Source organism: Urocampus carinirostris, chromosome 14, assembly GCF_059441175.1.
Source record: "Urocampus carinirostris isolate Australia breed hairy pipefish chromosome 14, RoL_Ucar_1.0, whole genome shotgun sequence".
Lineage (NCBI taxonomy): Eukaryota > Metazoa > Chordata > Actinopteri > Syngnathiformes > Syngnathidae > Urocampus > Urocampus carinirostris.
The window spans coordinates 6,815,859-6,841,650 of NC_142362.1; the positions used below are offsets into that span (position 1 = coordinate 6,815,859).

The 25,792-nt window shown below is 41.6% G+C and overlaps 1 protein-coding gene and 1 pseudogene across 1 annotated transcript in view; both read left to right on the top strand.

Annotated features, from left to right (window-relative positions):
* cfap65 (cilia and flagella associated protein 65) overlaps nucleotides 1-25,445 on the top strand; it is a 59,064-nt gene extending 33,619 nt beyond the window's left edge. Inside the window, exons 22-35 of the mRNA XM_088353496.1 lie at nucleotides 39-129; nucleotides 2,181-2,260; nucleotides 5,227-5,293; nucleotides 5,378-5,488; nucleotides 8,205-8,396; nucleotides 10,264-10,407; nucleotides 10,470-10,595; nucleotides 10,668-10,784; nucleotides 12,287-12,421; nucleotides 12,496-12,540; nucleotides 13,299-13,483; nucleotides 16,990-17,106; nucleotides 22,695-23,030; nucleotides 25,355-25,445. Of these exons, the coding sequence (XP_088209622.1) occupies nucleotides 39-129; nucleotides 2,181-2,260; nucleotides 5,227-5,293; nucleotides 5,378-5,488; nucleotides 8,205-8,396; nucleotides 10,264-10,407; nucleotides 10,470-10,595; nucleotides 10,668-10,784; nucleotides 12,287-12,421; nucleotides 12,496-12,540; nucleotides 13,299-13,483; nucleotides 16,990-17,106; nucleotides 22,695-23,030; nucleotides 25,355-25,445 (1,837 nt within the window). The remainder of the gene's footprint in view (nucleotides 1-38; nucleotides 130-2,180; nucleotides 2,261-5,226; nucleotides 5,294-5,377; nucleotides 5,489-8,204; nucleotides 8,397-10,263; nucleotides 10,408-10,469; nucleotides 10,596-10,667; nucleotides 10,785-12,286; nucleotides 12,422-12,495; nucleotides 12,541-13,298; nucleotides 13,484-16,989; nucleotides 17,107-22,694; nucleotides 23,031-25,354) is intronic.
* LOC148352549 (U2 spliceosomal RNA) lies at nucleotides 17,991-18,150 on the top strand (annotated as a pseudogene).
* Nucleotides 25,446-25,792: the final 347 nt, after the last annotated feature.

Sequence of the window (25,792 nt, forward strand, 5' to 3'; positions counted from 1 at the left end):
AACTGACGTGTACTCATATGAATCTTTTTGAAATTTAGGAGCTTCTTGTTTCCAGATGACCAACAAGTGGAATTCAAACACTGGAGCCAGCGTGAAGAGTTATGCCACAATGAGCTGGAGCAGATGCAGGCATGACTTCATTTTTTACAAGCCCTTTTTAAATTATCGTTAGTAAAGAGAAAATTCAAACGGCTCCTTGAAGAAGAAAGACAGGCTTTGCGGAAATATATATGTCACGTTTGCCATGGTGCCCAATTGGCCCCGCCCGTGTGGCGCCAGCTGCGGCTCGTTGACAGATTGGCTTCCCTTCTATTTAAGCTCAGTGCTCTCACTCACCCTTTGTCAGTCCGTCAGCGAACCTCTGCACCCGCAAGACATGGGTTTCGACTCTGTCCGGTTTCCTGCCTGTGTTTCCTGTCCTGTCCTGTTCTCGTCTATTTTTTCCTGTTTAATATCGATCTTAAGTTTTGTTCCCGTCTAGTTTGTTCTGTTTAATTTTGATATCCAGTTTTGATATTAATCCTGTCCGGTATCGACCCCATCTGTCCGATATCTGCTCGTGCAATTGGTATTGATCTCGTCGGCCTCTGGCTTCCTGTCATTCCACTCCAGACTGCTGCCCGACGTCTTCCGCCCAACGATCGCCGAATCACTGGCGTTTGGGTTGACGTGCATGCCAGCCTATTTCCCGTAAAATAAAAGCTTGTGTAAGAAACGTCACGCATTTGGGTTCTCCTCCTGTTCCTGTTCCTGACAATATGTATTAAAAAAAATCAAAATCAATCAAAGTACTTCTCTAATACGCTAACAAGTTGGCAGCAACTTCCTACTATTGGATCTCACAGGCATCCACATGTGGTAACTGAACAATCACAGGCAAGAAATGACTCAGACGAGGCATTAGTCATGCATTTTGTAAAGCATCTTTTGTTATCTGTAAACAATCGAAAAAATATTGAGTCCCTTGAAAATTTATTAGTTTTTATTGTCAAAGAGGCAAAGAATTAGGGTATGGATGGGTCGTGTATGATGTGGGTCTCTGCCTCCAGAATTTTCTTCACCATGTAGCACGCTGGCCCCTTAAACGCCTGGTCATGGTAAAAAATAGTATGGAAAACTAAGAGAGCAAGACTAAAAACCATTTTGTATTTTCAGTTTATGTTGTCATACCATGTGTTCATGTTCAGTTCCAGTCTAATCCTGAAAAATCCAAGTCAGTGTTTTTGTTTTGGTTTTGATTTTTAACTGTTATTAGCCTAGATGGTAAGGCGCCCGCTTTGAGACTGGGAGGTTCGGGTTCGCGCCCCAGCCGAGTCATTCCTAAGACTTAAAAAGTGGTCGGCGGCGCCCTCTGTTGGCTGCGGCTGCATCGGCTCGCTACAACGGGTCAGGTGCAATCGACATTTCGTTCTGTGTACATTGTTACACAGAATGACAATACAAGGAAATTATTATTATTATTATTATTATTGTCATAACACACATTTTTGGGGAACAATTTTACCAGATATTGAAAGTTTGTCTTTTTTTGATAGCCAAAATAACAAAACAAACAAAATCCCAGGCGGCCTGTATGATACTTGGTCAACATAAGGTTGATATGCAAACTTGTAATCGTAAACTTTTAAAAAAATGTCACGGTTGCCATGGCGCCCAATTGGCCCCACCCGTGTGGCGCTAGCTGCGGCTCATTGACAGATTGGCTTTCAGTCTATTTAAGCTCAGTAGTCTCACTCTTTGTTTGTCAGTCAGTCAACAAACCTCTGCCCCGCAATAGGTGGGTTTTGACTCGGTCCTGTTCCTGTTGGTATTTCTTGTCCGGTATTGTTCCCGTTTGTTTTTGTCCTGTTTAATATCGGTTTTTAGTTTCGTTCCCGTCTATTTTTGTCTTGTTTATTATTCCCTCCAGTTTTTGTTCCCGTCTAGTTTGTCCTGTTTATTTTCGATATCCTGCTTCATTATCCTGTCTATCCTGCTCTGTCCGGTATCGACCCCATCTGTCCGATATCAACTCGGGCAATTGGTATCGATCTCGTCAGCCTCTAGCTTCCTATCATTCCACACCAGACTGCTGCCTAACATGCATGACTCCCCATTTCCCATAAAATAAAAGGCTTGTGTGAGAAACGTCACGCGTTTGGGTCCTGATCCTGTTCTTGACAAAAAATGCTTTCCTACAGGTTGCAGAGCTTTTCAGTGTGTTCCCACTTTCAGGAAACCTGCTTTCTGGACAGCAGAAATCAGTACAGCTCAGCTACAGGTAAGAGATCAATGTGCTGATTTTTGATTGTTTTATTTTTATATTTTCAATATGTGTATTTTAAATGATTATTTACAATTTTAGCGTACATTGCATACAATTATAAATATATGACCAAATAAATTTTACTGTATATATATATATATATATATATATATATATATATATATATATATATATATATTATTTACCAGGTTGTCCTTCGTTGCATGCAAAAATACTTACAGAACAAAACACGAAAGTCAGAAGGAGAATATACGACCTAATACATTTTTATTTTGCTGATGGTAGATACATATGTTAATTATGATACAGTAACATCTCGTTTATTCCTCTTCGAATCTGTGAAGTAGAAACCTTTTTTTTTTTTTTTAATCACTTTTATACAATTAAATACTGTAATACACTAATACCAAAGAACAAACTCTTTTTTTACAGGCTCAAGTGTTGTTTAATAAATAAAAGTACTGCATAAACGTTTTCTTAGTTAGTTTTGTACAAACAACTACTGTACCGTCAAGCAATGGTAAAATGGGAAATTGTTTAGCCAATCTAAATAAAGAACACAATGCATTAGGCAAACACGTGGAGAAACAGTATAAAGTAAACCGCATTATAGAAAGGGATTACTGTAATTATTTTCTTCTAAAAATATTGACCGCTAGAGGGCCCTATTGTCTAATGCAAACGAAAACCAATGCCAAATGATCACTGCCTTAGCTGCCAGTCAAACATGGCGCCAACTCCTAGGTATGGATTCTACTGTTTTTTTTAATAAAAGTTAATTTCCCTTCGGCGATGAATAAAGTATCTATCTATCTATCTATTGGTTCATGATTTTTTTTTTGCCTAGTATTCAAATCAATGTTTTGTCTTTTTACTGAATGAAAGTTTTTTTTGTGCCACTAAGAGGCACTAAATATTACACACTGTCCCTTTAAATGAGCAACTCTTTATTCCAAATGGGTAAGATTTTACCTGTTTATATGACGGTGTGTATTTTCTGTAGCACTATTTAAATACTCTATAGCAAAACGTTTCATTGGGTGTTTTTGTATTCTATCTTTATTTTATTATTTTATTTTTCAACACAAGGTTACTGCTGGACATGTGAATTTCCCTACAGGGATAAATTATCTATCAATCTAGACATCTATCTAGACAGCTATCTATCTATCTAGACAGCTATCTATCTAGACAGCTATCTATCTAGACCTCTATCTATCCATCTAGAGTCTAGATGGATAGATAGATGTCTAGACATCTATCTAGACATCTATCCATCTATCCAGACATCTATCTATCCAGACATCTATCTATCTAGACCTCTATCTATCTATCTAGACCTCTATCTATCTATCTATCTATCTATCTATCTATCTAGACATCTATCTAGACATCTATCTAGACATCTATCTAGACATCTATCTAGACATCTATCTATCTAGACATCTATCTATCTACAGTAATCCCTCGCGGTTAATGGGGAGCAAAACCACCCGCCAAAAGTGAAAATCCGCGAAGTAGCGACGTCCCTTCAAAAATGCTTAAAAAAATACTTTTTAAAAAAAATATTATTTTATTTTATTATTATTACTTTTTAGACCCGCGAAGCTCTGAACCTGCGAACGTGGAACCGCGAAGTAGCGAGGTCCCACTCTATCTATCTATCTATCTATCTATAGTAATCCCTCGGTTATCGCGGTTAATGGGGAGCAAAACCACCCGCGAAAAGTGAAAATCCGCGAAGTAGCAACACCCCTTCAAAAATGCTTAAAAAATTTTTACTTTTTAAAAAATTATTATTATTAATTTATTTTATTATTATTATTTTTTAGACCCGCGAAGTAGCGAGATCCCACTCTATCTATCTATCTATCTATCTATCTATCTCATTAGCCGTACCGCTTATCCTCAGTAGGGTCGCGGGGGGGCTGGAGCCCATCCCAGCAATCATTGGGCAGTGGGCAGGGGGACACCCTGAACTGGTTGCCAGCCAATCGCAGGGCACACAGGGACAGACAACTCATTCGCTCATTCACACCTAGGGACAATTTGGACCGGCCAATTCACCTGAAATGCATGTCTTTGGAATGTGGGAGGAAACCGGAGTGCCCGGAGGAAACCCACGCAAGCACGGGGAGAACATACAAACTCCGCACAGAAAGTCTGGAGCTGGATTTGAACCTACGACAGGTTCCCATGACATGAACTGTGCCGCACAAGCGCTAACCACTGCGCCGCCGTGCTGCCCCTATCTATCTATCTATCTATCTATCTATCTATCTATCTATCTATCTATCTATCTATCTATCTATTGGCACAAAACATGGAATAAGAAGACAGAAGAAAAGTTTGACGTGCGGTCAAGACCACAACTCGAGTGCCATGACAATGAGATCATGAAACATAAAGCTGGATCAATAACTACTTCCAACTGAACAAAACATGAAAAGACGACATTACTAGATATGTATTCACATGTGGATAGAACAATAACAAGAGTGCCATGATGACGAGATCATCAAATATAATGCTGGATCAATAATTAGTTCCAACTGAACAAAACATGAAAGAACGACATTATAGGATATGTATTCACATGTGGATAGAACAATCACGAGAGCGCCATGATGACAAGATCATGAATTATAATGCTGGATCAATAACTAGTTCCAACTGAACAAAACATGAAAGGACGACATTACAGGATATGTATTCACATTTGGATGGAACAATAACGAGAGTGACATGATGACGAGATCATGAAATATAATGCTGGATCAATAATTAGTTCCAACTGAACAAAATATGAAAGGATGACATTACAGGATATGTATTCACATGTGGATAGAACAATAACGAGAGTGAACGATGACGAGATCATGAAATATAGCGCTGGAACATTAAACTGGCTCTAACTGAACAAAACATTAAAGAAACCCGGGGGTCTGGTCTTTTTACAGCCATACAGTTGCTGGGACGCATCAGTTGCCGATTATATTGAAAATCGCACATGGAAGAGAAATCTTGGTGAGCACAAAGTAACTTTCATCTTTTTGTACCTGAAAGAAACTTAAAGTTGTTGTTTTTTGTTGTTCTACTTTTCCCCGACAGCTAAACTTTCAAGGGGTAACGGTGGAGCAAGAGAAACCTCATCTGTATTTTTTATCCAGACATCATGTTTTTACTCCCATCATGATTGGTGGGCTGACACCTCCAATGCAGGTAGGGGCGGATATCATTTTTAAATTATTTATGTCCCCCTTTTTTTATATTTTTAAAGAGTGATATTAAAAGTAATTGAAATTAAATATAATAATCAAACCAAAGGTACATTCTTATATAGTTAAACACACATATTTAGAATACTTCTTGTTATTTTACTATGTACTCATTTTGGGACGCCTAGTTTTCTCTATTAAGTGTGTCTTAACAATACCTAACTGAGTTCAAAGAGCCTTTATACGTTGCCCCAACCGCACCTAACTACCTTGAACTCACTTTTATTATCAGTGTTCCGGCCATGGAGTGCATTTGACTGGAGGGAAGGAGGAATAGGGGGGAGGAGAGTGATTTCATGCTTAAAGTTGCGGTTTTCTGTTATTCCAAGTTAAAAATGGTGATAGTAAGAAAAGGACTGTTTCAAATTCAGTCCAATTGCCAAACCCAACTAAAGTTGTAGACTACACCTTTAAGTTTGCTAAGCTTTTTTTTTTCTATAATAATGTCTTTCCAATTTTGAAGAATATTAGTTTAAATATTTTGTCAGGATCATAACAGGAAACAGGACCCACTCGCGTAACGTTACTCACAGTTTTATTGGGGGAAAAAGATAGGAGCGCACACTCCATCCGGAGATCGTTGGTCGCGGGGTGTAGGCGGCTCAGAAGCGGAAGTGGGACTTTGTTGGCGAGTGCTGACGGTGTCGAGAACGGAAAAAGTCGAAATCACACAGATCGTGACGGGAGAAAAACAAGAGCAAAAACACAGGAAAAACGGAGATTCGCAGGCGACTGTCAGGACAGCGTTTAAATACTGACAGGGAGCCAATCCGTCAACGAGCTCCAGCTGGCGCCCTCGGGCGGGGCCAATCGGGCACCATGGCAACCGTGACAGAAGCTGGCTCCACACGGCTTGGGCCAATTGGGCGCCATAGCAACCGTTACATATTTTTTTAATTTATTTTGGAACTAAATTAATTTAAATTCTTATTTTGCTCATCATACCATATTTTAATTTATTTTAGGAGTCAAATATTACTAACAAATTTCAGAGAACATGCATACTCCGCACCAGGAGGCTGTGGTAGCTGGAATTGAACTCTGGTCCTCCGTACCATGGGGCTTTGTGCTAACCACCCATCCACCATGTTGCCTTAAAGATAATTCAACAATCGGCTGTATAGGTGTACGGTATACTAACGTTACTTGCCAAACCATGAATTTCACTCCAAATGACTAAATCCAATGAAATCTTATCCCCGTTGTCACTTTTACCGGCAAACAACTCCCTTGACTTGGGAGGTAGAAGATGCACTGCTTCCACGGTTGCCATGGCGCCCAATTGGTCCCGCCCGTGTGACGCCAGCTGCAGCTTGTTGACCGATTGGCTCCCTGTCAGTATTTAAGCCCTGTCCTGTCAGTCCCCTTTTGTCAGTCCGTCAGCTAATCTCGGCAAGCCCTTTTTCGCCTGTCCCATTTTTTTCCTCCTGTTTGTCTCCTGCTAATATCTGTTTTGATCTCGACCAAGTCTGCTCTCCCGTCCTGAATTATGACCTGTTTTGATCTCGACCACGTCTACTCTCCTCTCCTGGCTTTCGACTTGTTTCCGATCCCGACCAAGTATTTGCTCTCCTATCCCGGCTACTGACCTGTTTTTTCCGCTCCTGACATCACATATTCTATTCTATTCTATTCTATTCTATTCACTTCCGCATTCAGAGCGACCTGCTCCCCGCGAACAGCGATCTCCGGATCGTGTGTGCAATCCTTTCCCTTCTTCCCAATAAAACTGAGAGAAACGTATGCAAGTGGGTCCTGTCCCTATTCTGGTCTTGACACCTTCTGCTTCTACGTCGCTTACCCTAAACTCACGGTCATCTCCGCTTTTCACTAACCACAAACTTTCTCTCAACTGCTTTATTAGCGTTTTCGGCTGCATATTTCGATATTTGCAGCTCATAATCTGCAGAATATAATTTTCTTTTTTGTGCTATTTGTGTCCTGCCCCTTCTCAGTTTTTTTTTATAAATAACCAGCAATGTTGACATTATCAACACAGGCCTAAAGCTCCCTCTTTTGGTTTTGGCATGAAAACAACATGTGAAATGATATGATAATGTTTTAATAATTTCACATTTAAGGTTGAGTGCGTAAATAAAAAGTGAAATTACATAATAATGTGTTACTAATTTCACATATAAGTCACATCAGACTATAACCACAGGGCAAACTATTATAAAAAGGAAAAAGTCAGAAGATTTTAAAAAAAAAATATTATTTGATTACGACTGGGGCAGCACGGCGGCGCAGTAGTTAGCATGTGTGCGGCACAGTTCTGAGGTCATGAGATCGAACCTCCTGTATGAAGGGGCGTTTTCTTTTCTTCTTTGTCTTTGTCCTACCCGTTGTGACTTAAATAAAACACAGTATAGGGGGGAAGGGCTCCAGAGTGAAGGAACGCGGCCAGAGAGACGAACGCGGGTAAATTCCTCCTCTCCTGGCTCCTCCCCCTCTCCAACTGGCAGTTGTAAAAAGTCTAATGCCTGGTCGATTTTAGACCCCACATAATGAAAAACGTACAACTGATAAGGTAATACTAACTATAAATGAATTAGATTTTTATTTATGTATTCATTGATGTTTATACAAAAACATAATAGCACCAAAACATTTGCATGAAATGATTACGACGGTTTGAACGGAATTCTTCTGTTTCGCAGACGTACGACCTTTACAACGGCGGTGACGTTCCGGTGCGTTACGAAGTGGACGCCGGCGTTTTGTCGCAATTGCAGGAGGACAATTTTAACCAACCGCTGCTGAGTTGCCTCAACCCAGTAGGTGTGGTCTTACCTGGGAAGATGGCCAAACTGGAGTTCATTTTCTCTCCGCTGGAGGCAAAATTGCATACTGTACGTACCTCAAAAGCATAAACAGTGTAGAGCACTTTCCTGAAAAACAGTAATTAGTTACAGTTGCTAGTTACATTATTTTGTCACAAACCAGGAACGGAGACAGGACCCAATTGAGTTCATTTGACTCTAGACATCTAGTCCCTGCATCCACGATCCGATGATCGTCGGTGATGGGTTGCAGATAGCAGGAACGCAAAAGTGGCACTTCCGTGTCAAGCGAGGGTAGTTGTTGACAGCGAAAAAAAAGGGGCGATGACCTGGGCGGAGGAGCAAAACCGAAACGGGTCCAGAAAAGAGGTCGGCAACAGGTATCAGGCAGGAAACAAGGCAAAACCAGTTTGATGGCCAGGACAGGGGAGCAAAAGCAGAAACGGGTCCAGAAAAAGGTCGGCAACAGGTATCAGGCAGGAGAACAGGGCAGGATAGAGTCAGGAGTCAAAAGAGCTGGCCTTGCTTGTAGCTACGGTTTATAGACGATCCGACAAATAATGACAGGAAGGCGGGGGTTTAAAAAAGAGGAAGCAGCCAATCAGCGTCCACGGCCAAAGAAGCAGACTCAGGTGCATCAGTAATCGTGACATTTTTAAACACTTATTCAGTTACCCCCTCTAAATCACTCACACCAAAATGTAGCATGTTACTCTGAAAGTAACCAGTTAAGAATTATCATATACACTCACAAAGAAGTCGAACCCCTAAAACCATCTTAAAATAGCCACATAATAAAAAATAGAAGAAAACATATACAACAATCTTTGTAAGCAGTAGCTTGCAAACAAACACTTAACCGAGACACTCCATATCCATTTTGTCTCTGGGCTTCAAACCAGTCAAAGATCTCCTCTATTTCTGGTTACTGCCCAAGATATTTTCCTTTTTTTCTCCAGTATTGCAAAAATAATTTTATAATTAAAAGGACCAAAATTCAACGGGGCGTGATCGGAGATCGGAAGCAAGTCGGGCAGCTGGTACGGGAGAACGGAGCGTGGTTGGAGATTTGAAGCAAGTCGGGCAGCCAGGACGAGAGACGGAGCGTGGTCGGCGATTGGAAGCAAGTCGGGAAGCCGGTACGGGAGACGGAGCGTTTTCGGAGATCAGAACAAGTCGGGTAGCCGGGACAAGCATGAAGCCAGAGATCGATACAGGAAACGGAATCAGGCAGGATATGGGTAGCTGGGACAGAAGAACGGAGTCTGGATCGGGGATCGATACAGGAAACAGAATTAAGCAGGAATCGGGTAGCCGGGGCAGGAGAACGAAGCTTGGATCAGGGATCGATAGAGGAAACGGAATCAGGCAGGATATGGGTAGCTGGGACAGAAGAACGGAGTCTGGATCGGGTATGGATACAGGAAACATAATCAGGCAGGATTCTGGTAGCCGGGGCAGGAGAACGAAGCTTGGATCAGGGAACGATAGAGGAAACGGAATGAGGCAGGATATGGGTAGCAGGCACAGGAGAATGGAGCTTTGATTGGGGATCAATACAGGAAACAGAATTAGGTAGGATACGGGTAGCCGGGACAGGAAAACGGAGCTTGGATTGGGGATCGATACAGGAAACAGGTTGGGATCAAAATGGGAGCCAGAATCAAAAGTGCTTGCCTTGCTTGCGCTGAGGTTTGCTGACGGACTGACAAGGAGTGAACGAGAATGACATGCTTAAATAGGAGGATGACTAATTAGGGAACGAGTGGCAGCTGGGGCTGAAAGAGTGAGCGCAGGTGAGGGCAATTGCCAAAACATGGCACACTTCTTGAAAAACACTGTATTTCACTATAAACAACATTTTATCTGTAGGAAAACAGAATAACGGTGCATTCCTAGTGATGCTCTTTCCCTTTTGTGGCTTGTGTATCACCAGGTAGACATTCCTATTCACGTGCAACACGGGGAAACAACCGTGGTCAGATTCGACGCCTGCGGCTTGGAGACCCAAAGAGACGTGTCCTCAAGCACCGATACCAAACCGGCCCCCGCTGTGCGGAGGATACCCATTCCCGGCCAGGTGAGAAAGGAAACTTTTGGGTTTCATTGTTAAAAAATGCGACGTTCCCGGCATTTTTGCAGACGGCGTTCCTCTCGGAAGACAAGATCTCGCTTGGCGAGATCCCGGTGTGCTCGCAGTCCTCCAGAATCCTTTTTCTCACCAATGTGTCCCTCAAAGAAGTTTTCTACAAATGGTGTTTGACTCAGGTGAGGGAACCCGCGCATGCTACAAATTCGGCACCAGACCATACGTTGGGTTCTGTTTGGGTTTGGTTTAAGGTGATCCGGATCCAGCCTAAGCAAGGCCTTCTTCGGCCGGGTGAAAGTATCATTTGTGTGCTGACTTTTATGGCAACTGACTTTCCCACCATTCATCATCTGGACATCATCTGTCAGGTACCTTTCTTCATCCATCCATCCATCCATTATCTGCACCGCTTATCCTCAGTAGGGTCGCGGGGGTGCTGGAGCCCATCCCAGCTATCTTCGGGCAGTGGGCAGGGGACACCCTCTACTGGTTGCCAGTCAGGGACAGACAACTCACTGGCTCATTCACACCTAGGGACAATTTGGACAGGCCAATTAACCTGACATGCATGTTTTTGGAATGTGGGAGGAAACCCATGCAAGCAAAGGGAGAACATGCAAACTCCACACAGGAGGTTGGATCTCATGACCTCAGAACTGTGCTACGAACGTGCTAACCACTGCGCCGCCGTGCCGCCCTTCATATTCATTTTTATTTTTTTAATGTTTTTTATTCTATTATTAAGAAACTCTAATATATTATTGCACTATTAATTTCTGATTATTTCCAGCATTACAATTTTTTTTCTTATTTTAATATTGTATTTTAAAAACATACAATGTTTTTCATTATGTTAGCACTAGAGAGATCTTTCTGTTTTCTCTGTTAGCGGGGACAAGTGAAAATCATTGAATTAGGCACCCCTTCAGAAATGCACCCAAGGGGTAAACTTACTTCGAGCTGATGTCATTTCCGACTGAGAGTATACAAAATAACAACTATAGATCTACAAATTGCTGTTGAATAACCTGTTTTCTTCTCATTCTGCAAAATAAAATGAAATTGGAGGACTTCTACTATCAGTGTAAGAAAGCAATTTAGAGAGCGGCTGACAAGCTGTGCGCTAGCATCAGGTACCCTCGCCACTGAGTGGTTGGCTAGTTGCGCACTAGCATCGGGTGTCCTCAAATTAAGACAACTCTCTGCGCAGATTTAAAACACAACGGTCCCAAATGTAGTGGTTTCCCATAAATTGTATCTCAAGGGCATCCGTTTAATGGGTTATGGATATGGCGTTGTTGAAATACGGGTTCCGCGGGGGTAGCTTGTGAGCGTAGTGTAGCTTAGCTGTAGAAATACCCCGGACCAGCAGCATCGCTCTCGCCTTCTCCCTGAAGCTGCCTCAGTCGTTTCCTCGAATCCGATAATAATCCACAGAGCACCCACTAATAGTTAGCATTTCTTTGCGCTCTTCTGAGAAAAAGTCAGATTTAATTGATTAATTTATTTTCAATGTAACAATCCGCTAAAAGCTAGGGGTCGCTCTGCTTCCCGGTTTGGTTTGGGAGGCAGCGCCGGCCCACTGTTTGGCTGACAGCATACACTAGCCTATCAAAGTCGCACACACAGACAGTCACATCCACCCAACGCAGATCGCAATCCCTAATCTGTCCCCGCTGTCTGCTTTCTATCGGAACACTATACACGAAACAATGACGTCAATGACAATAAAGTCAAGTCATGTTTATTTGTAAAAATAACTTAACGTACATACTTTTTGCAAAGATAAAAGAATGATTGTACTCATATTGTTATTTAATTTATGCAAGTACTGTTTTTTTGTAAGTATTGCATTCAAATTCTATTGCAGCTGACGGAGCAAGCGGCCTTGACACAGTACTGGGACTCCCTTCAGCATTGGGAGCAGGAGCGGGAACGCCAACAACACGAATTCACCATCACGGAGCGCGACCTGGGAGAGATCCGACAACCCCGAATAGACAAGGTCGCACCGCATCAATAACGTCACACGTTTAAGTCCAACCAGACTACATTAATAACATGACTTTTTTGTCACAGTTGCCCACATCCCTCCCCAAAGAACTACCGCTAGGAAAACATAAGGTAATAGTTTGACTCCTGTTAGGTTTAAACTTTAGTAGACACTCAAAATAAGGAGAAAAGACATCAATGGATTTTGAACTCACAAGGAGGACATGGAAAGAAGCTTTCAGAAATGGAATTCCGCTTTAAGGCACTCCCCTGAGTCTTTTCTTTTTATTTAATCTTCAAGGTTACAAAAAACAGATCAGCCCTAAGGGGTGTGGCAATCAAAGAACAGCTACATGCCTAACCAGAACCAAATTTCAGGCAAGGTCAGGCCTTATATTTTTTTTACATTCATGTCGGTTCATGCTTCTCTCTCCCTGAATCATTTTGCACACCCACTTTTTTGTTTTTTATTTGTTAAAAAAAGTTTAAAATTTGCATGTGTGTTCCACTTCATGATTGTGTCCCATTTATTGTTGATGCTTCACAAGAAATAACAGTTTTATATCTTTATGTTTGAAGTCTGATATGTGGCCAACCATTACAAAAAAAGTTCAAGGGGGCCAAATAGTTTCGCAAGCCACTGTACATCACCTCTCCTCCTCCCTAGTCCTCTCGATTAAAATGTGGAATTTGGAGTTTTTCTTCGCGCTCGGTCTTGTAAATCAAGTTAATTTGTCGGGCTCGGGTTGAGTCGAGCTTTAATAACCGTCGGTTTGGGTCAGGTCAGGCTGGACTATTTTAGGCCTGTTCTCACGACTGCTCTGTATTTGCCAAATAAATAAAAACACAATTATCTTTGAAATTAAATATTGCAGTGTGTGTCCTTTCAGGTTCTTCCGCCCATTTGCAGCAGAGTGGCACGGGCAGAGCAGCGGGCACAGGCGGAGGCAACCAAAACATCCAAACGGCCCACGCCACCTCAACCCACATTAGTGCACCTGGAAGTAACTGCACGCTCTTACCGGGCACAGGAATACCTCCGATACTTTCCTGACCGCTTCAATACTCGCTTCAGGTGGGTGAACCTTTGGAAGACATCAGGAATTTGCAATACAGTGGTACCTCTTGTCGGGAATTAACATCAAAATGTATTGTTTACCAAATTGTTCGAATGAGTTATCTGACTCCATTAACTAAACACAACCTACATTCACCCAACAATTTATGCGCGCTCGTTTCTTGAGGGAAAAGATGAACAGGAAGCCGACATTTCCACACGGGGGCAGATTTTTTTTCCCTAAAAATTTAACTAAGTGTATTCCATCGAAAACGGCCGAATTAGCGTCGTTGGAGTCTGTGTGAAGCCTTCATCTGAAGTCCTTTAGCTTTTTCTTCTTGGCCATCTTCTCCTCACATAATGGTGTGCCGGCTCCTGCCATGGGCGTGCCAAGGAAGCCTCCCCTGGACTTCACCATCTCGTCGAAGAGCGTTGCGATGTCTGGAATACTCAAAACAACACCGAGCGTTTCTACGTCATCAGGGCCTTTCTGCGTCTGGATGTGCTGATTATCTTATCAGCCTTATGTCCCGTTCCCGCCGTTCCTGTAAACAACATTTTCTACCAGGGTGCCCTGACCTCGCACCATAGCCCAGCTAGTGAATATCTTTTGCATTAAATGTAATTTGTATTCGATTGTATAAAATCCTTTATAGTCAAATGTATAAAATCCTTCACTCTTCATACGAGTTTAAATCGTTCCGGGATCGTGCTTGTAGCTCGAATTGTTGGTGTAACGAGCGACCTTTCCCCATAGGAAATCATTAAAAACTAATTCATCCGTTCCCGACCACCCATAAGCATCCAAGTGATTCCTAAATAGCAATAAAACACATCTTCCTGATCACTAAAACACGTTCGAATAACAAACAAAAAAAAATACAGTAATAATAAATAACATAATGTTAATGAAGTAAAAGGTGGGTTTTATTATGAGATCCATAGTGAACTCATTCGCTCATTCACACCTAGGGACAATTTGGACCGGCCAATTAACTTGACATGCATGTTTTTGGAATGTGGGAGGAAACCGGAATGCCCGGAGGAAACCCACGCAAGTACGTGGAGAACATGCAAACTCCTCACAGGAGGTTCAACATCTAACAATATTCGTAAGGAAATTTAAAAAAAAACCCATCTCATATCGCCCATTTCAGTTCTTATTCAGATCGTCTCGGTGACTGGTAGGAGACAACAACGTCACCGTAGATTGCTAATATTGTCGCGGTATTCTACATAGTCTGTCTTTCTGTGAGTAAATAGTAAGTGTAAGGTTTATTATCGCTTAATAAGGGGAAATGCAATCATGATAAGGGACGCAATTGGCTGATGTTGACAGGTAAAAGATTGAGAGACTGTTGATAATATGTAACTCTTACAGTACACTTAAAATTAAAGTTACTGTAACTTTAAACGAACATGCATTGAAAAGATTGTTACTGCGTAATTTTTTATTTTTTATATTTTGGCCTGCGGTAGTTTGCATGCACAAACTGGACAACCTGATGCTGGCAGTAAGCCGTCACGAGCGGCGAGTAGTTTTAAGCGGTCCCTAGTGGTAGCCGCTGGGATTGCTCATGAACTGGATTTCGTGAATTGGCTCGTATAAAGAGGTAGCACAGTTTTAACGAAATGAAATGTGAGTTTATTATGAGCACTTCTCTGGCGTGTCCTATTCTTCATGCTATTCAAATTCAAAGGCAATTTTATTTGTCAATTTCTTCAGATGTACCTAAAACCAAAATTACGTTTCACACTAAAATAAAGAAACATAAAAGTGAGCTTTAGGCTAATACGTACATAATACAACTGACAGACAGGAGACACATCATACTGTGAAATATTGCAAACAGCACCAGCAGCAGTAGTACTAATATAGGTAAAGGTAAAATGTAAAATAGGTAAAAGAATAAGCAAGGAGCAGGTGTGTGCAAGTTAATATGGAGAGGTAATTATTCTTCTTAGTCATGAATGTTGATTTATTTCAGTAGTCTTACTGCCTGGTGGGTGAAGCTGTTAGTGAGCCTTGTAGTGCGGGAGCGGAGGGTTCCTGTATCTCTTTCCAGAGAGCAGGAGGCAGAACAGTGTGCTGGGTGGCTTGCATCATTGGCAATAGAGATGGCTTTGCGGGTGAGGTGGGTGGTGTAGATGTCTTGCAGGGAGGAAAGTGCTACACCAATTTCCTTCTTGGCTGTTCTGCCAATGCGTTGTAGGCAATGTTCCCTCTAAGCTGTGCGTGTGTGCATCTGCGCATTACCCAGAGCTTTTCCGCGCACAATAAAATCTAGCCAGCTCACAAAAATCAGGGCTCAAAATTGCTGATTAGGAAGCGAATTAAGTCAAAGTTACAGTGCATGAAGGTGAAAATACACGGGTTCTGCTGACGTTGTGTTCTAAATGCGGTATTTTGAAGTCAAGGTCAAGTTGAGTAAAATCAGTAGAGTTTTTCGAGAACCGGCTTCTTCGGCTCGGCTCACTAAAAGGAAATTTCGGGTCCTAAACGGCTCTTCAAGTTGTTTTTGCTACTTTCATCCCTATATGACCAAACATTATGTAAAATTATGCACAAAATGACTTAAAGGAAGGGGAAAAACACAAAAAAGAAAAAAATACCAAAATGAAAAAGTAGTGAAAAGCTAAGAAAAAACCCCCAAAAGGAATTGGGGCGGCAGTAGCTCAGGAGGTAGAGCGATCGTTTTAGGATTAAGGGATCCCAGTTCGAATCCCGGCTTGTCCGTGTTACATGCCGAAGTGTCCTTGGGTAAGACACTGAACCCCCAATACCCCCAATAAGCAGGTTAGCGCCTTACATGGCTGCACAGATCACGGCCGCTATTGGGAAATGTGAAGCACAATGTAAAGCGCTTTGGGAAGTCATTGACTTGAAAAGCGCTATATAAATGCAGATCATTTCATTTCATTTCATTTCAATAGAAAAAAGAAGGAAAAATTCTGGGAAAAAAAACTGAAAAAAAGAAAAGAAAGAAACAAAGGAAAAAAAAGTAAATAGAGAACAAAAAGAAAAAAAGTAACAGCTAGGAAAAAATAAACACAATAAGATTTTTTTTAAGGAATTAAAAAAAAAATAGAAAAAAAACAGGGACAAAGAAGAAAAAGTTCGTGTTGCGTTCAAATAATTTCCAATTATACCAAGTCAATCTTGTTGCCAACATTGTACTTCCACAAAAAAATGTGATTAAATACAACTGTGTATCGTACTACTACGACTTAGTTGCCACACTTGGAATTATGGTTGCTCACTGTTGTTTCAAGCGTTGCTCACCGACTTTGTGTGAACGCTCAGACCAGTAAGGAAAATTACAGGGAACATTGGTTGTAGGTGCAGCTCCTGCCCCTACAGTGATGCAGCTGGAAAGGATGCTTAAGGATGCTTTTAATGGTCTCGCCGTTTCATAAATAAAAAAATCTAGTATGTCGTAATTGTGTCTGTCTAGAAGTGCTTGTATTTAGAGTTAGGAGCGTATGCTGAAAGTAATTGGGTGGTATCCTGTTTTTGCCATCAGGTGCTTCCAAAGCGTCAAGCCTCTGAGGCCTGACTCAATGATGCAGGAGGGGCGCCCGGCGCAGACTTTGGGCCCAGAGCGCCACTTCCTCGAGCATGTCATCACCTCAGTCATCAGGTAATTTCCTTCTTCCTCTACAGGTACTGGAATTAAATATTAAAACGTATCATTTACCAAATGGTTCGAATTAGTTATCTGACTTCATTAACCAAACACAACTTACATTCACCCAACAATGCGCGCTCGTTTCTTGATGGAAAAGATGAGCAAGAAAAGCCGACATTTTCACACAGGGGCAGATTTAATTTCATTAACAATGGAACTAAGTGTACTCCATCGGAAATGGCCGAATTACCATAAATTCCGGACTATAAGCCGCTACTTTTTTCCCTAACTTTCAACCCTGCGGCTTATTCAGTGATGCGGCCAATTTATGTCATTTTTCTAACGGCCGCTAGCGGCGCTCGCGTGTTGCTACCATTAACTGCCTTGACAAAGCTATATTATTATTATTAAAGCTTTGAAAACTCTCTCGGTGTACCCTCTTTCTTTGTAAATATATGTAACCCATGTATAATATGTATTTGCAACTGTATATTTTTGTAATGTATTTATTTGTATTTATTTTAGACACTTATTCTGATATGTTTTGCACGGGTGAACGAAAAATGAGGGGCGGAACAAACGTGGGGTGCCGAGTTTAAGTGGGGACCGTTAAAGGTGAGGGACAAACAAGGAAAGAAGAGGGGGTTAAAAATTGTTTAAAGAAAAAGGAGTTGCGTGAGTAAATGTGTTCATCTGATATATTTTTCCCACCCTTACCTTTGGAAATATACACTTTTTTCCTTGGATTACTTTCAACGGGACCCGGACTCTGCAGGTCTGCATCGAACCTTAAGTACCGGTATCATTTTCCGTTCATTTTGCCGGCTGTGATTTTTGGACTGTGGACTTTGATGAAGGACATTGATGCCAAGTCCTTAGCTTGGCCTTGATGCTAGGTCCTTAGCTTGGCCTTCTTGGCCTTGCTTGGCCTTTTGATGCTAGGTCTTTAGCTTGGCCTCTTTGATTTTTGCAATCCGGAGATGGAATAAGAGCTTGCTCTGTCCACTCCACGCATCGGCCCGGTATTGCAGTACCTCCGGGAACGGTGCATTCGCAATGATCGCAGCAAGGCTTTAGGGCTAGGACCTTAGCTTGGCCTTTTGGCTGAGAGTAAGTGTCCCGGCTCCTAGGCTTTGTAGCGTATTATGAACTGACCGATAACGGATAATGGATAATGAATAACGAAGATAGATCAATAACCCTTAAAAACCCCAAAACCCCATTTAGTTTCAATCGCGGGACTTGAAGTCGGGTTTGGGTTAATTTTGTGTTTGTGTTACATGTTTAAATGTGGGCGCATGCGGCTTATATACAGGTGTGGCTTGTGTATGTACAAAATCGGTTTTCCTCTCATAATGTGGTGGGTGCGGCTTATAATCAGGTGCGCTCTATAGTCCGGAATTTACGGTAGTTGAATTAGTGTCGTTGGAGTCTCTGGGGAAACCCTCTCTTCAAGTCCTATCGCTTCTCCTCTCGGCCCACGTCTTTTTGCAAGATGCTGTGCCGGCTCCTCCCATGGGCGTGCCAATGAAGCCCCAACGTGAGCTCCACCACCTCGCCGCGATGTCTGGAAAACTCAAAACAGCGGAGAGTGTTTCTCATAACCATGCCTGCCGTCCTCCGTCATCAGGGCGTTTCTGCGTCGTCGGATGTGCTGATTATCTTATCAGCCTTACGTCCCGTCCCCGCCGTTCCTGTAAACAATATTCTCCACTAGGTTGCACTGACCTCACACCACAGCCCCGCCAGTGAATATCTTTTGTTAAATGTAACGTGTATTCAATTGTACAAAATCCTTTATAGTCAAATGTATAAAATCCTTCAAGAGTTATTGCTGCAAAGCGTGAAGGGCTACCCTTTTGATATGCATTTCCAAGAGAAACTTGTACCCTGTTTTTGGTACAAAAATCGCACCAGGCCAAAAATCCATAATTGAGAAGGAAAAAGCATATATAAGTCGCACTGGAGTATAAGTCATATTATGGGGGGAAATTAATTTGATCAAATGTATCACCAAAAACATTCAAAGCAATTTAAAATAAACATCTTCAAAAATGTCCCCCACGCTTGATTTGCCCCCACTAGTGTCAAGACCAGAACGGAGACAGGACCCACTCGCGTAACGTTTCTCACAGTTTTATTGGGAAGAAGGGAAAGGAGTGCACACACGATCCAAAGATCACTGGTCGCGGTGTAGTGGGTTGCTCAGACATGGAAGTGGGACTTCCTTGGCGAGCGATGGTGGTGTCGGGTACGGCAAAAACGGCCAGTAGCTGGAATAGAAGAGCAAAAACATGGTCAATATCAGAAAATGGGTCGTTATTTGGGACGGGAGAACAGATGAGGTCGAGATCAAAACAGGTCGTAATTTGGGACGGGAGAGCAGACTTGGTCTAGCTTAAAACAGAATGTAGCAGGAGAAAAACAGGACCAAAAACACAGGACAGGTGAAAAAAAAGGCTTGCCGTGTAAAAACGGAGATTCACAGACGGACCGACAAAAGGGGACTGGCAGGACAGAGTTTAAATACCGACAGGCAGCCAATCTGTCAACAAGCTGCACACGGGCGGGGCCAATTGGGCGCCATGGCAACTGTGACAGAAGCTGGCGCCACACGGGCAGGGCCAATTGGGCGCCATGGCAACTGTGACAGAAGCTGACGCCACATGGCAGGGGCCAATTGGGCGCCATGGCAACCGTGACAACTAGTATATGTCACTCGCGCTACAGTTGCTAAAACTACTGTGCATATCATTTTTGGAGAATGTATTATAACATTAACACACATTGCAAATTGTATAGAAATCACTTTTGAGTACTGTAGGTTGGCACGTTCGCCCAACACCTGGAACAAATGTTGGCCAATTTGGCAGTTCATTTCAATGTAATAAGCTTTACGGTAGCTAGAGCATATAACAGTTTTCAAGGTGATAATCAGAAGATTACTGTTTTGAATCACAATAAAAGCAACTCGTTGATGTGTCCATTCATTGCTAAGAAAAGGTGGTATTGTCAGGACCAGAACGGAAACAGGACCCAATTGCGTTACGTTTCTCATAAGTTTTATTGGAGGAAAAAAAAAGGGCTGCACCCACGATCCGGTGTTCGCTGGACGCAAGTCGCTCTTGTACTCTGATTGCTCTCCGAACGCTGAAGTGGATCTTCCGTAGCGAGCCATGGCGATGTCAGAGATGGAAAAAAGGGGTCGGTAGCCGGGACTGGCAGAGCAGGCGTGGTCGGGATCGGAAACGAGTTGTAAGCCAGAACGAGAGAGTAGACGTGGTAGGGGACAATAAGAGGTCGTAAGCCAAGGACTGGAGAACAGACGTGGTCAGGAGCAAAACAGGTTGTACCTGGAGACAGACGGGAGCAAAAACGGGACAGGCGGGAGTCAGGGTCGAAAAAGGCTTGCCTAGTATTCACTGAGGTTCGCAGACGGACTGACAACAGGGGATTGACAGGACAGGGTTGAAATACTGACAGGGAGCCAATCAGAACCCGGGGCAGTTGGCGCCTAATGAGCGGGCAAAGCTTAGTCACATCAGTAATCATGACAGGTATCATTTCACCAATTATGGAAATTTATTATGGGCCACGCAAAAAAAGGTAGCGTTTCCTAGTGGTGAATCGTAATAGGAAGAACTTCCTGCAAATGTAAATGTAACCTACATACAGGGGTGGGTAGGGTTACTCTAACTTGATTACTTTCAATTACTTTTGGATGACTCCAATACCAAATATGCTAATAAAAGACAAAAGAAACTAAATATGAATCAAATGATGACTCACAACACGTGGTAAGCTTTCTCTCCTGGCTTTGATCTCCGGCAAAACGAACATCAAATGCGACAGAAACAAAATGAAAATAAATCCAAACAGCTTGCCAACATCGTTTTTGCCGTTCCGTGTATTCCGTTACTCCCCAAGCCTGCACAAAATTGAGTCATTTTATTCATATTTAGTTTCTTTTGTCTTTTTTTAGCATATTTGGTATTGGAGTAATCCAAAAGTAATTGAAAGTAATCAAGTTAAAGTAACCCTACCCAACCCTGCCTACATATTACCGTCATTTTTACCCTCCACTTATATGGTCAAGTCTGAATTACACACGAATTGTTCAGATCCACAAATATATTCACAATTTCCTCAAGATCTAGAAACCATATGTCTTGATAAATGCACACTCAAGATTAAAAAAATCGCAGAAATTTGCCGATATATGAGTAGCTCTGCAAAATACATGTTTCACACTAGATTTCTTCTTCTAATGGTGCTGGAGAAATATAAAAGTCCTTGAAAAGTGCTTGAATTTGCCCATGAAAAGGTGTACAAACCCTGCAAATAGTACCAAGGTTTCAGAATACCGTAAATTCCGGACTATAGAGCGCACCTGATTATAAGCCGCACCCACCACATTTTAAGAGGAAAACCAATTTTGTACTTACACGAGCCGCACCTGTATATAAGCCGCATGCGCCCACATTAAAAAAAGGTAACACAAACACAAAATTAACCCAAACCCGACTTTAAGTCCCGCGCTTGAAACTGAATGTCCTTCATTAAAGTACACAGTCCAAAAATCCCAGCCGGCAAAATGAATGGAAAATGATACCGGTACTTAAGGTTTGATGCAGACCTGCAGAGTCTGGGTCCCGTTGAAAGTAATCCAAGGAAAAAAGTGTATATTTCCAAAGGTAAGGGTGGGAAAAATATATATCCACTATTGTCCGCCGCGTCCACAAACAGGTCTCACCTTTACCCCACTTCCCGTCACCCCGCGTTTGTTCCGCCCTTTCTTTTTCATTCGCCCGTGCAAAACATATCACAATAAGTCCCTCAAATAAATACATTACAAAAATATACAGTTGCAAATACATATTATACATGGTTACACATATTTACAAAGAAAGACGGTACACCGAGAGAGTTTTCAAAGCTTTAAAAATAATAATATAACTTTCATCCCAAACGGTGCCTGTGACAGGGCAGTTAATGGTAGCAACACGCTAGCAACACGCTCGCAACACAGCAAACGGGTCTGTTAAAAAAACATACCGTACTTGTAAAAATCACGGTAAACCGTCCTCATCTTCCTCCTTAGAACTGAAGCCATCAAAGTCGTTTTCCTCAGTGTCGGAAAGAAACTTTGTCATATTGACGTCGTCCCACGCTCCCGCAGCCTCACTCGCGCTGTCACTGTCGTTGGAACTCTCATCCACTCCTAAAAATGTGCCCTCCTCTCCGTCACGCAGCAGACCGGCTTTTCGGAACCCGTTGGTGATGATGGATTTTTTAATGTGCCTTTTTTTTTTTGCTTTTTGCATGATGAGGGTATGTTTACGCTAATTTAATTTATGCACAATCCAAGAAGTTGCAGTCTTCCTCGGCGCATATATTCCACCGGTCTAAATCTTACCTTTTGTACTCGAGCGCCACTGGCGGCCGTTAGAGAAATTACATAAATTGGCTGCATCACTGAATAAGCCGCAGGGTTGAAAGTTTGGGAAAAAAGTAGCGGCTTATAGTCCGGAATTTACGGTAATCATTTTTAGAAATTCCATTTGTTTTTCAGCGATGTTTATTTTCTTTCCTTTTTGCAGGAGCTTACTAGACGACGACACCTTTTCCCGTTCTCTCCTCACCTTAGCATCCAAGCCCCTCTTCTACAAGCCCCTCGTCATCTTCTCCAGCCCTTCCACCATTCCGCAGCCTCTGATTGGCTTAAACGAAACCAACCCCGACCTTCACCTTCGCGCCGACGCGGCATCCAATTCCGGCGGCAAGATGAAGCTGACGCCGCGTGCCGAGCGCGTCCCGGTAAGCATCTTCAACGACATTTTGCTCAACACGCTCCAGAACGTGATGATGGAGGTCGTACGTGGAGATCTGGACCTCACCGAATATCGCAGGCTCTCCTCGCCCAATATCTCCAACAGGTAATGATGCAAAGACTTAGGTGGGTAGTAGACCCCTGGGATACGGTGACCCCCTCTTACCATATTTTCCTGTTACAGTGTGGAGTGAGATGTTTCAATATGGATCACCAATTCGAGTTAAAAACCCTAAATTTGGCTTAAAACCCTCATATGATACCCTAACTCTAGTTTTAAACCCTAGTTTAGAACCCTATATTTAGTTTAAAACCGTAACATAAGGCTCAAAAACTATGAGGTCCACACTCTAGTTTCAAATTCTAGTTGGAAACTATAAATGTCAGCTAAAAACCTTAATGAAAAGCCAAAACCTTATTATATCATGTTAAAACCCCACTATGGATCACAAATTCTAGTGAAAAACCCTACATGTGGCCTAAAACCCTCATATGATACCCTAACTCTAGTTTTAAACCCTAGTTTAGAACCCTACATTTAGTTTAAAACCGTAACATAAGGCTCAAAAACTATGAGGTCCACACTCTAGCTTCAAATTCTAGTTGGAAACTATAAATGTCAGCTAAAAACCTTAATGAGAAGCCAAAACCTTATTTTATCATGTTAAAACCCTACTATGGACCACAAATTCCAGTTAAAAACCCCAAATGTGGCCTAAAACCTTCATATGATACCCTAACTCTAGTTTTAAACCCTAGTTTAGAACCCTATATTTAGTTTAAAACCGTAACATAAGGCTCAAAAACTATGAGGTCCACACTCCAGTTTCAAATTCTAGTTGGAAACTATAAATGTCAGCTAAAAACCTGAATGAGAAGCCAAAACCTTATTATATCATGTTAAAACCCTACTACGAATCACAAATTCTAGTTAAAAACCCTAAATGTGGCCTAAAACCCTCATATGATACCCTAACCGTAGTTTTTAACCCTAGTTTAAAACCCTAAAATCAGTTTAACTCAGAATATTAGTCCCAAAAGCTACTTTTAAACCCTAGTTTGAGAATTTTTATTCATTTAAAACCCTAAAGAGAAGCCAGAGTCCTCATTTAAAACCCTACATTCAGCTTACAGTGTGGAGTGAGATGATTTTTATTTTAAAACCTTATTTTATCATGTTAAAACCTTACTATGGATCACAGATTCTAGTTTGAAACCCTAAATTTGGCTTAAAACCCTCATGTGATACCCTAACTCTAGTTTTAAACCCTAGTTTAGAACCCTGCATTTAGTTTAAAACCGTAACATAAGGCTCAGCAACTAGTTTTAAACCCTAGTTTGAGATCTTCGATTTTAAAACCCCAATAAGAAGCCAAAATCCTTGTTTAAAACCCTACATTCAGCTTACAGTGAATGTTTTTGAGGCCCCTCTTTTTACAGCCCAAATTACATTTTCCTTTCATTTTTTTGTTTCTATTTTGGGTCTTTCCTTCATACATGTTCACAATAAAATTCAAACTTGGTTTAAAGCCCTAATATGAAGCACGGATCCAATTTCAAACCCTTGTTTTAAGCCCTAGTTTGAAACAAAATGAAGTTGAAAAATATAAATATGAGGTCCACACTCTAGTTGGAAACTATAAATGTCAGCTAAAAATCTTAATGAGAAGCTAAAACTTTATTTTAAAACCTGACATTCATGTTAAAACCCTACTGTGGATCACAAATTTAGTTTGAACCCCAAAATTTGGCTTCAAACCGTCTTATGATATCCTAACTCTAGTTTTCAACCGTAGTTTAAAACCCTAAATTCAGTTTAACACAGAATATTAGTCCCAAAAGCTACTTTTAAACCCTAGTTTGAGACCCTTGATTCATTTAAAACCCTAATAAGAATAGAATAGAACGTACCTTTATTGTCATTGTTACAAAATGGGTTGAACTCCAGTTTCACATTTAACAGTGAGAATAAAAGAAAACAAAAAGATAAAGGAACAAAGATAACGGTTATAATTGACACAATATTTACACAAGTGTGGGCATGTGGGATGTTACATACAGTTTTGGGATCGTATTTAGTGCCGAAATATAGAAGCCGAAACCCTAGTTTAAAACCCTATATAATCTTATCTTCTCTGTTCCTTTATCTTCTTGGCTCATACCTCACTGTTAATGTGTAAAACTGGAGTGTCATGCCCAATTTCGTTGTCACAATATGTTAACCCATTTTGTAACAATGACAATAAAGGTATATTCTCTATTCTATTCTACAATTTCCAGTGTGGAGTGAGACGTGTGAGGTTCTTATCCTCCGCTATACGGAAATTTCACTTTGCTATCTCCACCTCAGAATGGATTCATGCCGTATCCCGGGGGTCTACAGTGTAAATTCTTCTGCGGTATTTAAAATAAGAAAATGCGTTTGTTTAGATCCCGGAGGTTCAAGAAAGTCAGACAAGAAGACAAGGAAGCGACTGTAGACAAACCAGTACAATCATTGTCCACAGAATATGTCAAATAAATTGCACGAAAAATGGTGGTTTTGCAAAAATCTCATCTCATCTCATTAGCCGTACCGCTTATCCTCATTAGGGTCGCGGGGGGGGCTGGAGCCCATCCCAGCCATCTCCAGGCAGTGGGCAGGGGACACCCTGAACTGGTTGCCAGCCAATCGCAGGGCACACAGGGACAGACAACTCATTCGCTCATTCACACCTAGGGACAATTTGGACCGGCCAATTCACCAAAAATATTCATTTAAAACAACTCGGAAAAATAATCTTTTGGTTTTTATTAAACAATTTATTTTTAATACAATTAAATATATTGGAAGAGGTATATAAATATAGTCAAATTAAAATGAGTGAA